The sequence below is a fragment of the Miniopterus natalensis genome, chromosome 1 (genome assembly GCF_054644295.1).
Source record: "Miniopterus natalensis isolate mMinNat1 chromosome 1, mMinNat1.hap1, whole genome shotgun sequence".
Taxonomy (NCBI): domain Eukaryota; kingdom Metazoa; phylum Chordata; class Mammalia; order Chiroptera; family Miniopteridae; genus Miniopterus; species Miniopterus natalensis.
Genome location: NC_142081.1, coordinates 126214884 through 126230471, shown reverse-complemented (window position 1 = coordinate 126230471; position 15588 = coordinate 126214884). Strand labels below are relative to the sequence as shown.

Sequence of the window (15588 nt, the reverse complement as noted above, 5' to 3'; positions counted from 1 at the left end):
AAATTGGTTATGCACATGCATAAGAATGAAGTTGAATCCTTACCTAATACCATGAAAAAAAATTAACTCAAAATGGATTAAAGACCTAAATGTAACCCCTAAAACTATAAAACCCTTAGAAGACAACATAGAACAAAGCTTTATGTCATTGGATTTGGCAATGATTTCTTGGGTATGACACCAAAGACACAGGCAACAAAGGGAAAAACAAATTGGACTTCATAAACATTAAAACACTTTGTGAATCAAAAAAACAGTATCAACAGAGTAAAAAGGCAAGCCATAGAATGAGAGAAAGTATTTGCAAATCATATATTTGATAAGGGAATTAATATCCATAGTACAGGGAGAACTCCTAAAACTCAACAAGAAAAAAAACGAATAACCCAATTCAAAAATGGGCAAAGGCTTGAACAAATATTTCTCCAAAGAAAATATACAGATGACCAATAAGCACATGAAAAGATGCTCAACTGACTGATCATTAGGAAAATGTAAATCAAAACTACAATAACATACCAACTCACACCAATCAAGATGGCTACTGAAGGGAAAGAAATATTGGCAAGAATGTGGAGAAATTTAAACCCTTGGGCATTGTTGGTAGAAATGTAAAAGGGTGCAGCTGCTGTGGAAAATAGTGTGGTAATTCTTCAAAAAATTAAAAGTAGAAATACAATATAACCCAGTAAATCTATTTCTGGGTATATACCCAAAAGGATTAAAAGCTAGGTCTTGAAGAGATATTTGGACACCCATGTTCATTGCAGCATTTTTAACAACAGCTCAAATGTGAAAGCAACTCAAGTGTCCATCTTGAATGGATAAGCAAAATGTGGTTTATGCACACAATGGGAAACTATTCAGGCTTAAAAAGGAAGAAAATTCTGACACAGGCTACAACATGGATGAACCATGAGGGCATTATGCTCAGTGAAATAAGCCAATCTACAAGAGACAAATACTGTATTATTCCACTTATATGAGCTACTTAGAGTCGTCCAAATCATAGATGGAAAGTAGACTGGCGGTTTCCAGGGGCTCGGAGGGGAATGGGGAAGTCTTGATTAATAGGTACAGTTTCAGATTTACAAGATAGTGGTGATGATTGTACAACATTATGAATGTGTTTCATACCACTTAAGTGTACACTTAAAAATGGTTAAGATAGTAAATTTTATGTTATGTGTATTTTACCACAATAAAAATAAAAATATTTTGTTAATATACCAAAAGTTTTCCTAACCAGTTAGAAAAAATGGAGAGCTCACCTTAGCAGAGCAATGAGGAGTGTAAAATCACCTACGGGAGGAGGGGTTTGGGCGGGTGGCAAGAAATGTATAACAGTCATGTGAGAAAACAAATTTCACTGATTAACATTAAATTTGAACAACTGAAAAATAAAAGCTTATATTTAGAAAAATCCTGTCGTTTAAATATCCATTTTCTCTCATTAATTTTTAAATTCAATGTAATCTTAATGACAATACTAGTGGTTCTTTTTTTGTTAACTTGACAAAATAACACAAAGTAATGAGGGAAAATTAGCCCCAATAGATATTAAAATTGTTTGTAATTGGAAAAGCCGAGGTCGATGGAACATAATAAAATGCTAAGATAGACATTTTCGGGATTTTATTACATGACAAAGATGGCATCTCAAATCACAAGAGGCTGTTAAGCCACATGGCTAGTTATGTACACTACAAGCAAAGCTGAGTCTCTATATCCTTCTTGCAACAAAAAGTAATTCTAGATAATTAAAGAATTAAGCATAAAAAATAAAAGCATAAAACCTGTAAGAGAAAAAAGTTTTCACAGGTAAGTAAAAAAGTTTTCGTTCAGCATGTAGAAAATCCTTTACATAAGACACAAAAGTGAGATGCCATAAAGAAAAACACTAATTAAAATTTTTTAGATTCTATAAGAAAAGCATCTGCAACACATATATTAAACTAGCCAATCTCCTTAACTTATCAAGAACATGTATTAATAGGCCAAAGAAAAATGGGCAGAAGATGAACAGGGAAGTTTACAGAAAAATAAATAAAATGCCCAATTAATACAAAAGAAAGATACTTGATAGAAATAAAAGAAATGCAAATCAAAACAGCAATGAAATATTCTATCCAACCAGCAAAAAAATAAAAATCTAACAGTACTACCATGTGCTTGTGTGGGTCTAAAAACAAGCCCCGTCACACATCACCAGTGAGAGTTCATGCTGATGCAGTATGTAAGGAGCCAAACAGAAATAACATACTCAAGTAGGTTTTTTAAAACTATACATGTATACTAAAATTTCTTGTTATAATGTTCATTTAATTCTTTCAATGTTCTGTTTTTAGCTTATAATAATGTAAAGAGGATAACAATGGGCAGGCTGTGGGACAAAAAGTCCAAAAAGGAAATGCTGTAGTAGAAATACAGATGAAAGACAGATTGTTGTTGTACAAAGTGAGCAGCCACCTGACCACACTCAGCCTTAACTGCCAGTATGATCAGAGCAAAATTTAGCACATGTTTCTGGTCTTATTTATCTATCCCTCTCCTTTACGCTCCCGATCCACCCTCCTACTGTTTCCTAGTAAAAAGATCTTTAAAAGGGCTGCACAATTCCTCATGTATAAAATGAGGGCAAGGACTTCCTTTTGTTTTTAGGGATTAAATGAGAGTGCATGCAGTAGGTGGCACACAGTCAGCATTCAGTAAATACTAACTACTAGTTAGATGCTGAATTACACAGGTTTTGATATTTTATTCTCATGTTTAAACAGTTCTACTCTATGCATTTTTTTCTCTGTATTACTTTTACTAAAACTTGTCTTAAACTCTTTTATGAATGTTAAAGTAGCAGGATGTAGTTAGTAACTGTGTACCAAACGCATTCCCTGCTACAGGAAAGAATTAATAGAAAATGGACATTATCATACTGAACAAGAGAGGATTGACCTCACTTAGGAAAGGTGATGGTTTCTGTGCCCACACTCGATCACTGCTGTAATGTTTTGTTTTCTACTGAACTCTGATGACCCAGACAAACTTCAGAGAAACACTACTGATTACACCTCCTGCAATTAATAAGTAAAAGCAGAGCATCTTGGCTTTTACCAAAGGGGAAAAGATGTGCTTTTTTATAAATGTACTTCTGCTTGTTCTGTACAAACACGTCCAAGAAGACATCAAAGCATGGGCCACAATGGCTGGAAATGCTAAATCCAACTGCACCTGAGGGCATACATAACTGACCTCATTTACTTTTCAACTCTCACCATGGTCTTCCACTTCCCTACTCCCTTCCCACACAATCCATGCAACAAAGAAAGGAAAAGGGCAGAATAACTTTTGTCCAGGAAACCATAATTGTCAAGTAATATCTAGTCAAAACTCTTAAAAGTTATTCCTACTGTGATCTTTCCACATTTTCTTTTTTCTTCCCTATCATTCTCCACTACCCTTCCTCTAACCCTTCCCCATGTGTCCTCTAACTCTCTAGCTCTATTATTACCCCTTCACAATCTATCTTTATGTAAATCCCGTATCTCCTGTGTGAGCCCTGAAAGCAAGAAGTTTGTCTTCTTTTCAGTTGCTCATCCCTGGCACAGCACTTAGCCGAAAACCTAATAGCAGGTATAGATGTCATGAAATAAGTAAGTAAAATATATTATCTTACAGTGCAATATTCTGCAAAGAGCCCTGGATTGGCAGTCAAAAAACTTGGATTCTATTGTCAATAATGCCGTCTGCTGGTTCTGTAGCTTCATATTTAAGCACTTTAGTATCGGTTTCCTTTTCTATAAAATGGGACCCTCGTTTGCTCTGCTACTGCATATGGTTTCACAAATTGAAATGATGAAAGTAAAAAGAGCTTATTATTATGCTAGTTTAAAGCCACATGGTTACTTCTGTTGAATAGTATTACTTGTCAACCAAACTTTATACATTTAAGTATAGATAGTATAGTTATTCTATTAGGAGAGGCAGATTTAATTAACGCATTTATTTGCTTTTTCTTAAAATAAGGATAAAGTCATAAATAGCTATTAAAACACTGATTTTCATTATGTCATCACAAGCATGTATAATACTTATGTTTGAAACAGAAATAGCTCATGTTAATTGTGCTGTATCTTCCAATTATAGATATAAAGTGTTTGGATATTTCTTACCAGGTTCTGGAAGGTCTAATTTTGCACGCTTTAGTTCTGTCATAGAAATCTGAAGTTGCTCTATTACAAAGTCATCTTCAAAGAAAAAGTCCTTTGCCAAGGTCTCCTGAAGAAATTCTACAAGTTCTTCCATAGACAATTTCATTAAATGTTCTAAGAAAGGATGAAATAAACATGCTATGTCAACAGCTACTTTAGGGTGAGAAGATAATGTATTCTATTCTAGTGTAGTATTTTTTTTTAAGGGGCACAACAAACAAATTAAATATGGTATTGTGAATATCACTGAAACTCAGTATGACAAAAATATTTTCTTTTTAAAAAATATGTTTTTATTGATTTCAGAGAGGAAGGGAGAGGGAGAGAGAGATAGAAACATCAATAATGAGAATCACTTATCGGTTGCCTCCTGCACACCCCCTACTGGGAATCAAGCCCAAAACCCAGGCATGTGCCCTGACTAGGAATCAAACCATGATCAACCTCATGGGTAAATGCTCAACCACTGATCCATGCTGATGGGGCAACAAAAATATTTTCTGATATTAAAGCAGTCATGGAGAAAAGCAGGTACTCTTACAGTGGTGGATGGGGATCTGAATACTACTAAATACCTTCTCATGGTTTACGAATAACCATACCTAGGCATTAACATTAACCTAGAGCAAGAGCTTCTTAGATACAATAGACATAGACCATCTAAAATGAGGTCTTTCTGTTTTATTGACATGGAGCTCCAAACCTACTTTTAGGTCTATATTTTACTGTTTCAGAATTTCAAACAAAATATGGATTATAATTTTATTTACATTTCCACTTATGAAATTAATTTTATCAGAAAAAATTCAAATTACAGATATAAAACAGAAAGTAAAAATCAGCTAAGATCCCACTAGCAACTGTCCTATAAGGAGATGTGTGTATATGTATATTAATTTAAAAAGTAAATTACACTTTCCATGCTATTTATCGCCTTGTATTTTCCCCTCAGTAATCTATATCACTGATATCCCTTATTTCAACCAGTGTAACTGTATACCATCATTATTAATAACTATAAGAGTTCATTGTATGCATGCACTAAAATTTTTAATATTGGGCATTTCGGTTGTTCCTTTTTCTTTTTTTTCTTTTTTGTTACTGTTTAAAACCACTGTGTGGTGAACCTCCAATATCAGTATCCCTTAATATTGTTAAGGCAATCAGGAAATAAGCAAAAGAAAATCTTGGGAGCTTCAACTAACTATTGGTTAAGGGGCCCAGACACAGTTTCTGAAGCTTTATAAGGCACTGAAGGAACTTTCCCTAGGTCTTTGAGCTTTCTCTTCCTAACTAAGAACAAATACACAGCAGCAGATAGGCTTTTTCCTACAGCTTTAGTCCAATGAAATGATAGCATAATAAGTAATTGTTACACTTAAAGTTATTTACATAAAGGGTAAAGAAACTTTTTACTTGTCAAAATTAATCAAGAGTCATATAAGTAAAACATACTTTAAGAGGGGGAGGAGTGCTATAGAGAAATAGAATCTCATGTTTCTACTCCTCATATGTTTAGGAAAATTAAACTAATTAGTATATATCTTAATAAAAAGTATACTTTTGTTCTATATCTCGGCCAGTTCATAATCCAGAAAGAGGAAGGGGGAGGGGAGAGAGAGATTGACAGAAACTGAGAGAGACTGACTGACTTCCTGTGGTTACAGGACAGTCTTGGAGACAATTCATTGTCAATTGTTTTGGTTGGGGCTGTGTTTGCGTGTTGGGGGAGTAAGGATTTGGGTATAAGAGAAACAAATCACAACACTTCTGAATCCTTTCCTTTCAGAGTAAATAATACAAATATGATTTTAAAGGGGGTTTTCATTCCTGTCTAAAGTTTGGATAATCTGGTGCTCATGAAATCCATGCTTTTCAGGTAAGCAATCAAGCAATCTTATACTAAAGTATCTAACATGTACTTAGAACAACACCAAGCACAGCAGGGAAAAAAACTACAAAACATGACCCCAAGTACTCAATTAGATTATAATTTAGCTGGGAAGCTGAACAGATGAATCATTCGAGAACAACATAAGAGAGTGAATACATGAATGTGAAACAATGTTGTGTGGCCTAATTAGAAGTGCACATGCAGTTCTAAAGCTTTCAGTGATTCTCTCCTCTGCATAGTTACAAAAGGATTCACATAATTTTTAAGGTTGAATTGAGATAGTAAGATGAATAAAGTTCATTTCATGAAGAAAAACTCTCATTTCTTGATTTTAAAATAAAGCATAGCACATCAAATTTACTAAGCCCTTGAAATATTGCAACTACAGACTTTTTTAAAGCCTTGTTGCATGTAGGCAATTATTGACATGGGCTGTACTTGCCCCAAAGGCCACAATGCAGCCAAGCAGAGAGATGAGCTGGAGGTTCCCCATCTCTGCTCTATACCTTGGAGCTGGATGCTTTCTTCCTGGAAAAAGGAAACAGTAACGGAACATGTCCTCTCTAGACCTTTAGACTAAGGTGCCTGGTTTCTTTGGTCTCTCGTCTCCTATTGCAAAGCTGAGATTCAGACTGATGAAAAGGAAGAAGAGGGTCCCAGTGGAAACAAATACTTAATAAGATTAATATTATTAAAAAACCAGCACACTGCATTCTATTGTTTAAGTATGAAAATAAAACTGAAATAAAGAATCAAAGACCTTTCTAAAGAAGTAAGTTTCTAGTCATAAGAACCAATGAAAGTAAATTACCAACTAAAGATAATTTGTTCACTAATTTTCAGGAATTTTTAAACTCACTACTAAAAGAAAATGAAGTTGAGAGGGAAATGAGAAATGAGAGTTAAAACATGGCTAGATTTTTGTGAAATCTTTATAGTTAAACATTTTCTTACTTTTGTGTAATTTTAAGATTGTATAAGACATAGCAGTCAGAACTCGTTCTCCTTCAAAGATATAGATATCCCATATTCTGAGGTTTAGCGTAAAGGGAGTCTAGAATTAAAAACAAAACAGAAATAAGATTAATAGTTTGCCCTGTCTGATATTTATCATTTTATGATTGGGTTTTGTAATTAAATACTCACACGATCAAGGAAGCATTGAAAAAACCATTTCATTGTGTAAAAACTTGTGTAGATTTCTTGAGAATCCTGAAAAAACAAAATTTCATAGTTTCTGGACTGTAGCAAACAAAATATGACATATAACACTAAAAGTTAGGATGGCTGTAGGAAGTAACTGTCAAAGCTACACATAAAGCCATCTCACTACAAATCTTTTTTCATGCTGCTAGAGTATTTCTATTTTTTCTCTTCTTACTTCCTCTCCTTCTCCCTCATTTTAACTTTTGAAAATCAAATCCTTCTTATGATAGGATTATAATACATTATAGTTTATAGTGAAGTATCTTTGTTTTACTGAACTACTGTGTTTTACCAAAGAGCATATATGTATGGTTCACTAAGGATGAGTTTGTATGACCCTAAAACACTTTTGTGCAATAAAAACACCTTCAAGCCCTGACCGGTGTGGCTCAGTTGGTCGGGCATCATCCCGTGCACCGAAAGGCTGCTGGTTTGATTCCCCATCAGGGCACATGCCCCAGTTGCTGGCTCAGTCCCTGGTAAGGGGTGTGCAGGAGGCAGCCAATCAATGTTTTGCTCTCACAGTGATGTTTTTCTCTCTCCCTCTCCCTTCCTCTCTCTCTAAAAAACCAATAAAAATCTTTTTTAAAAAAAAAACACCTTTGAAATTACTGAACTATCATATATCTTTAAAAGCTGTATTGTTTATAGATATTAGTTTCAAAGAAATTTGAGTTAGGGCTGTGATAGTTCATCAATATTAAATTTCACAAACCCAATGTTCTTTAAACAACTGGGAATTATAACTGCATAGTAAATGAAATGGACAACACTATAAATCAATAAGGTAATGGGGACCAAAGGCTGCACTCAATTCTCCTAGCCTTATTCTTGGTGTAGGTGGGTATAAGTCAATGTCACGTCTACCTACCAAGTGTTGCTTAAGCTTGGACAGAAATTTATTCAGTATTTTTTCATGATGTTCTTGAAACCTCAAGAGTTTAGGAAAACCATGGACAAAAAAGCCTAGAATACAAACATAAAAATAATGTTTCTTAAACAAGACCAATAAAAATCCCTATTTTAAAATACATTTTTTCATTTTTAATTGTCAACAAAATATAAATCTAGTAGTTACCAAAATATTTTTCCTCCCCACCAAAAAAAATAATTGTGTATGAGCTTTAGTTAATAAAACCTGTAGTCCAGTATTTGTTTTCTAAAGATCTCCTATAACCTTATAAAAATATAAAAGAGGACAGAATATTTCTGAATTAAAAGGAAAACTAAGAAGTTAAGAAAAAATGAAAACTGAAACAGTTTATCAAGATTATCTGTTCTCTTAAAGTATTGGGCCATATCTTAAGCGTGCAAATTTTTTATAGGTTATTCTAATCCTGATTTGTTTCATTTTGTTTTACAGTTAATATATAACAAACTTTTCATTACTTTTTCAAGGTTTACTCTAACAATTTCATTAGTATCATGCTTCCAAAGTTTTTATTAGTTTTAATCCTTTCTATAACTGATATTTAACAGCAGCTAAAATATACTGGCACTATGCGAAATGTTACATCAAAAATGGTATTTTATCTCAACTGATTATACAATATAATGTATAAGATTTTTAGACTGCAACTAATTGTAAATAGTAAGTCAGCATTAATTTTGTGTCTTTAATTCATGGAACTTTACATCTATTTTTATTCACAAGTTTCCTTTCAGATATTCTACACAAGCCATTCAAAAGGATACATACTTAATAGATTTGTTAATAGATGTTCTGTATTTTTTTTAAAAAGAATCCAGGGCAATGCTGTGTGTTATATATACCCTCTTTAGATATTCATGATGCATATGAGCTTTGTAATGTTTCTAAGTTATTTTATAGACTAAAGAAACATTTTTCTTTGTTTAACTCAGTCTTCCAGACTTATCTGATCTTGGAGACCTTTTCCCCCAAGAAAGCATGTTTTCCAAAAGTGAAACTATGTTCCTCACATACTTTTGGGGAACACTGCTTTATATAGTTTGGAAAAGGGCTATTTCTTAACTAATTCTCAGTTTTCTAAGGTGTGTGTAAAAATTTCCATAGACAGAGATTCTATTCTTCCCCTAGTAATATTTTCCAGTGAAATTATTTCATAAAAAATCCATATATCTATCTGTGCCACTTTCATGGTCAACTTGATAGGGATGGGAACTGGAAGGATCTCAAGAGGTCTGATTTTAAAGAAGGCAATGTCCTTCAATAATAAATACTAGCTAAGATACCTAATATATCTTCCCTTTTCAGTGATATCCCAGACTTGATATTTTAAATATCGTTTTCTTCAGCCCACACTTTATTGTATACATTTATAAGTGATACTTTATATATGAAATGCAAAGAAATGAATTTTCTAAAATAGGGCAGTTTTCTACATAATTACATATACTTAAATGATAATATTCCACTGTACTTCAACATATATCAGCAACACCACCCCATGGTAAAGCAAATAAGACTGATAACAAGGCAGAATTATTTTTCTTCAAGATGCTTTTTAAATAATGCTATCTATTGGATTGCAGTTCAATATAATATGTCAGACTTTCGGAGTCTATTCATGGGGTACAAAGTGTCTAGAAACAGCTACCATAAAGACAGTATTTATTTTAAAAAACTCACAGTAACACTAAGGAAGACAGCCAAATGCTAACACATATGCGTGCCCATGTGCACATACATACACAGACCACACACATGCAAAATACCCCCACAAGAACTATACAGTAAGAATGTGAGATTTAATAAACTGTGAACTATTGAAAATTTTAAAATATCACTTTAAACATGTTTTAAACAACATAAAGTTTAAAAATTCACAAACAGAGCTTACATGACCCATTCTTAGAGTGATTAGTGTTAAGTTTTGTTTTTAATTTTATATTATCACATAGATGGCGCTGGGGGGAAAATTTTGCATTATATGGACAAATGTCACTTTTATTTCCAGGACAAGTTGTAATCCAAATTCTTAAATAAAGTTTATTGCACATGCTTGGCAAATATAAGGACGTGGTTATTTTAAAATAAATCATCTAACCTGAAAACCAAAAAAGTGCCCAGAATGTGTTACCAGGCTTTTACATAAAGTGTAATCAATTTTATGGCTGAAAGAACTAAAACACACACTTATAATACAAAACTACTTAATTATTATGTACCTTTTCTTTAAACATCCTAAGCATCATATTTCAATGAATACTCTGTGACAAAGAGTTATATATCACAATATCCAGTAAATAATAAACAGTTCATTGAAGTGATAATTGTGTAACTGCCTAAAAGTTTTGATCAAAAGGCATCTTTTATTTCTCCCAATAATATAGCTTTTCCTAAATTCCTCCAAACCTAAATTAGTTTATTCTGACTGGAGGGGCATGTAAAGAAATACTTTTTAAATGTCAACAATATACTCTGGGATAAACACAAAGGAATATAAATGTGACCAGAAAAATTTAGAAGCATTCAATAAAGGAGAATGAAATAAAAAATTAGTAACAAACACCAATTAACTGAATGAGCCCCTAGACAGTAAGTGTTTGTACTTAACCAAGCATCTTCTATAGTTTGTGCTTTAATTTACCTTTTGTCTCCCTCTCTTGCTTATTGTACATGATAAATTATGGGGCTTTCTTACCATGCATGGCATGTTTGGGGCCTGAGAAGAGTTTGACCAGGGCCCAGAAGGCATCTTCTTCATTCATATACATAAGAAGTAAAGCTGTGATCTGGCTCATCCCCTGACAGTATCCAACTTCCTGAAGAGTAAATGAAAACAAAGAAACTGGGGGTTTTAAGATCAAATTACAAGCATATGCATATATAAAACTGACCTATAAAACAATCAGAAAATGCCTAAACACATTACTGAATGAGCAATTCTAAAGAAAAATATTAAAAACTTTATAGCATTGCACCACATACTATAAAAGAATAAATTGTGTTCAAGAATAAATGTAGAGGTGTGAACAAAGTCTAAGCCTAAATGCATTTTTATTGTTGCCCGTTCAACACTGTTATACATTCTGTGAAGAGCACTAATAGTTTTTTTCTTTTTATGTATGATTCTCAGCTCAATATTCCTCTTCTTTGCTCAGATGCTGGCAAGTCTCTCTCCTCCTTCAGTTCCCAGTTCACTGTTGGCCTCTAGATTTCTGGACCTTTACGTACACACATTTTCAGACACCCATCCAGCCTGTGCTCTCTTCTCTGAGAACTGCCCACTCTCTCCATGTTCCCTGCTAATATAGTGGCCTTAAGGGTTCATGTTGGTGGCACATGAACCAAAACTGATGGAGCAGAAGAGGACACTTGACCGCAGGGGAACGATTAATTGGCTGCACCGGCTAATTACAATCTCTTTCTAGGAAATCTAAATAAAGCCACAGAGACTATAATCAGATGTGGTCTGAAATAGAGTGGTCACGTTGAGTCTATGGGTGCAATTTTAGCCATGGAAAAACTGACAAGTAGGCAAAGAAAGCAATCTGGAGAGAGAAATATTGGAATAAACAGTTTACAGAGATAATCAGTCAATGTGTGGCCCAAGTGGAAGTGAGAAAAAGTGTAGCTCTTTCTCACTGAAGGCTTCGCACTTTCCAGCTCCAATTCCCACAAGGCCCAACTATTGCTTCATTTCTATGAGAAGTCCCTTTAATAAACTCCTTTTCAACTTGCCGTAGTTTGAGATTTCTGTTCCTTGTAACTTAAAGGTTTTCATTAAAATAGAAATGCCATATCTCAAGGTTGAAGGCTGTCCTCCCTGAAACCTAGTCAACAAGCATTTATTTAACATCCAAATTAGGTTCAACCCTAATTGATCTTTCCCTACATTATCATCTCCCCAGAAAAGTTAGTCTTAGCCTGCTCTTGGGAATAGCAAGTAGGCACAGGTGGTATCCTAGTTGAAACTCACTGAATGGATAAAATGTAAAGCAAAAATTAATCTAGCTACCAACTTCCTGTCCTTCTAGCCCTGCTCATTCCCAGTCCTATTTGCTTAAAATAAAAACAAAACAAACAACACAAGAATAATAAAACAGTCTGGAGAAAGAGGGAAAAAGTGAGATTCACTGACATGCTATGGGTTTTTCCCACTTCCAAATCAGCTTTGCTCTAAGGCCCAGGGTCACTGTAAGAAGCCTTGGAAAGATCCACAGAGCTCAAAGACTGTGGAGACTAACTAGTCCTGAGATGAAGAAACAGCCCAAAAGGGCCTTGTCAGGAAGGGAGTGCTGAACGATTTCTCCTGTTCCTCAGAATACACCTCAGAGAGCTACAGGCACGCATGCTCCAACTTACCGTATTGTAAATAGAATATGCAGCGAGAACGTGGAAGAGGGACTGCTGCCTAGAGGAAAAGAAAATTCATATTGAAGACAATTTAGTTATTTTAAAAATTATAAACTTTAAAATTTTTTAATTTTAAAAATTAAGGTCGACAGAAAATAGAAAATCCACATAAAATTACTAATATAATAAAGAAATGATCCCAAGCTCAAATTTTAACAATATTCTATACGGTATAAATTTGAGGTTAGATAGTATTCATTTTAATAGAAAGAATTTATACCGAAAAACACAAAAGGCTTTATGATTTCTTAAATTTGTTACCTTCTTTCATGGAACTATTCTCACTATAGATTCATCTCCATGAAAGCAACTGGCTTGATGGAATCATGCAATGGCCTCAGTTTCAGTGCCAGCTAGGTGCAATACCTGTAAGGCTGGACAACGTCCTCCAGAAGGCTGTATACGCTCTAAATCAGCCTCCAACATATGGTGCTGTCTCTCCCATAGCCAGGATTCAGGGGTCCAAGACTGAAGGGGTGGGAATGGGAAGGGCTCCACCCACTATTATCTCTGGTATTCCACCAGCAAAATGTTTGTTTCCCTTCCCATCAACCTTAGGCTCTCTGGCAGTCTGGAGGTCTTCGTTTCAAAGAGAGGAAGGCTTCCACCAGGATATGCAACAATGATTCACTGAACTGGAAGGTGAGACTGCCACCCAAACACTTAGGGCTCCTCATGCCTTTGAATCAACAGGCAAAGAAGGAGGTGACTGTATGGCTGGGGTAACTGATCCTGGTTATGGAGGGAAAACTGAGTTGCTACTACACAATGGACGTAAGGAAGAGTATGTCTAAAATATAGTAGAACATCTAGGGTGTCTCTTAGCATTATCAAAACCTGTGATTCAACTTAATGGAAAACTACAACAATCCAATTCAGGCTGGATTGCTAGTGGTCCAAATCCTTTCGGAATAAAGGTTTAGGTCGCCCCACCAGGTACATAACCACAACGAGCAGAGGTACTTGGCTGAGAGCAAAGGAAGTACGGAATGGGTAGTGGAAAGAGTTATAAACCAGCTATGACCACATGCCCAGTTGTAGAAACGATGACTATTTCTTCCTTAGGTATATGTTTGTATATATGTTAAAAATATTTTATTTTCTTCCTTCTCTTTTCCCTTATCATCTCACATGAGATATATTAACACTAGTTAACTTTATATCACAGAAATTAGCTTACAGAATATCAAAGCAGAACAGTGAACAGGCATCCTCTTGTGGGGAAAGGGTTAACATATGCAGTCATAAGTAGAACAGTTAGGCCGAAGTAAAACTTTGGTATTGTCTTTATTTGGAAATTAAATTGACAAGGGTTGACAGTGATGGTCAAATTTGTCAACTTGGCTAAGCTACAACACCTAGTTATTGAAACACTAATCTAGGTGTTGCTATAAAGAAGGCATTTTGCACATGTGCTTAAAATCCATAATCAGTTGACTTTAAGTCAGATCATCCTAGATAATGGGGGTGGGCCTGATTCAATCAGTTAACAGGCTTCAAGAGCAGATCTGGGGCTTCCCTGAAGAAATTCCTCCTGGGACAAAAGCTTCAGCTCAAGCCCAAGAGTCCCAGCTGCTCTTCCTGATGGCCTGCTCTATGGATCTCAGACCTGCCTAGTCAGCCCCCACAACTGTGCAAGCCAATTCCTCACAATAATTCTCTTTGATATATATCTCTTACTGGTTTCTGTTTCTCTGGTTGAACCCTAACCAATACAGAGGTCAGCAAAACTTTATCTTTCATTCATAAACAGTCACAGTCCATTTCATTCATTCATTTCCCTTTTTTTTTTTTAAGTTTCATCTATGTATGGGGTCTAGGTTATAGGGATGTATTTATCACTGGCACAGTTCTCAAAAAGCAACACAATCTCTCATTTCTTTTCTAAGACTTTTAATAAAGTACCATATTTTTAAGAATTCACAAATCATAAAATGATTCTTTGTCAATTTTATAGCACCAACTATGTCAAAAATTTAAGTTAAATTTGAACCTTAGTTTCACACTGAACCAAATGATCTGCAAAAGTTTAAACCTTTGGGACCTGAATGAAGATTAGTCTTTAAGTTAGTAAAGATTTTAACACAGCCTATTTGTAAATGCTATTTACATTGCATACTATTAAACTTTACTTACTTAACACCATATCTGTCTCTAAACATAATATGGTCCCTGAATGTACGGTTCACATCAAGGTCTATTTGTCTGATATCAGGTGAACAACCACGTGCTCTGTGCTTTAATTTCTGAAGAGGAAAAAGAAGGGAAGAAAGCAAATTTTTATGGAAATCAGCTGTTGAAAAGTCTATGACAAATAGTAAAATAATTCTCATTTTAAAAGTTTTTTGGTTTAAGAAAATGGTTCAAACATGGAAACAACATAAAAGGCACACAATAAAGTTTCTCTCCCAGCCATGCCCCATCTCTCCTACTCCCATCCCCTCCCTTTTCCGATCCCCTCTTTTCCCTCCTGTCCTATCAAGAGTGGTAGATTTTAATTTGGGATAGAGAACTTCATGGAGTTTGCACTGCTAGGACTATGCAAAAGCTCTTCACAGCTGAGTCACGCAGTCCACTATTTCTTTTTTCTTTCCAACACAATATTCTTGTTTTCCTTAGAGCTGATCATTGCATTATTTCTTGATTTGCTTTTTTTCTACATAGTTGTCACTAATTCAATCCCAAACTCACTTTAAATTGCATAAATCTCCTCTGGCAATGTTCAAATAGAAGGGGTATTCTCCCAATTTCAACTTCTTGCAGACATCGCTCCCAGAGCTTTGTGACCTGCTCATGTTTGGGCTGCGACACAGCTGGTGTCTTGGGGTCTCCCTTTATCATCTGCTAGGTCTCCCCTTGCTTGGGTTCCCTGTTTCCTGCATTTCACTCTTCTTTCCGGGTTTATTCCCTTGTTCTGGAGGAGCACATCCTCCAGTAAC

At 34.9% G+C, this 15588-nt stretch overlaps 1 protein-coding gene across 4 annotated transcripts in view; it reads right to left on the bottom strand.

Annotated features, from left to right (window-relative positions):
• The window catches only part of USP6NL (USP6 N-terminal like), a 167639-nt gene that overhangs the window by 18691 nt on the left and 133360 nt on the right, over positions 1–15588 (bottom strand). For 3 of the 4 annotated variants that reach the window (XM_087825696.1, XM_087825703.1, XM_087825710.1), the window contains 7 exons: positions 14786–14895; positions 12599–12647; positions 10935–11055; positions 8180–8274; positions 7249–7314; positions 7057–7156; positions 4170–4322 (listed from right to left, as the gene is read on the bottom strand). In XM_087825696.1, coding sequence (XP_087681822.1) covers positions 4170–4322; positions 7057–7156; positions 7249–7314; positions 8180–8274; positions 10935–11055; positions 12599–12647; positions 14786–14895 — 694 coding nt within the window. The remainder of the gene's footprint in view (positions 1–4169; positions 4323–7056; positions 7157–7248; positions 7315–8179; positions 8275–10934; positions 11056–12598; positions 12648–14785; positions 14896–15588) is intronic. The other variant, XM_087825699.1, reaches the window with a different exon arrangement.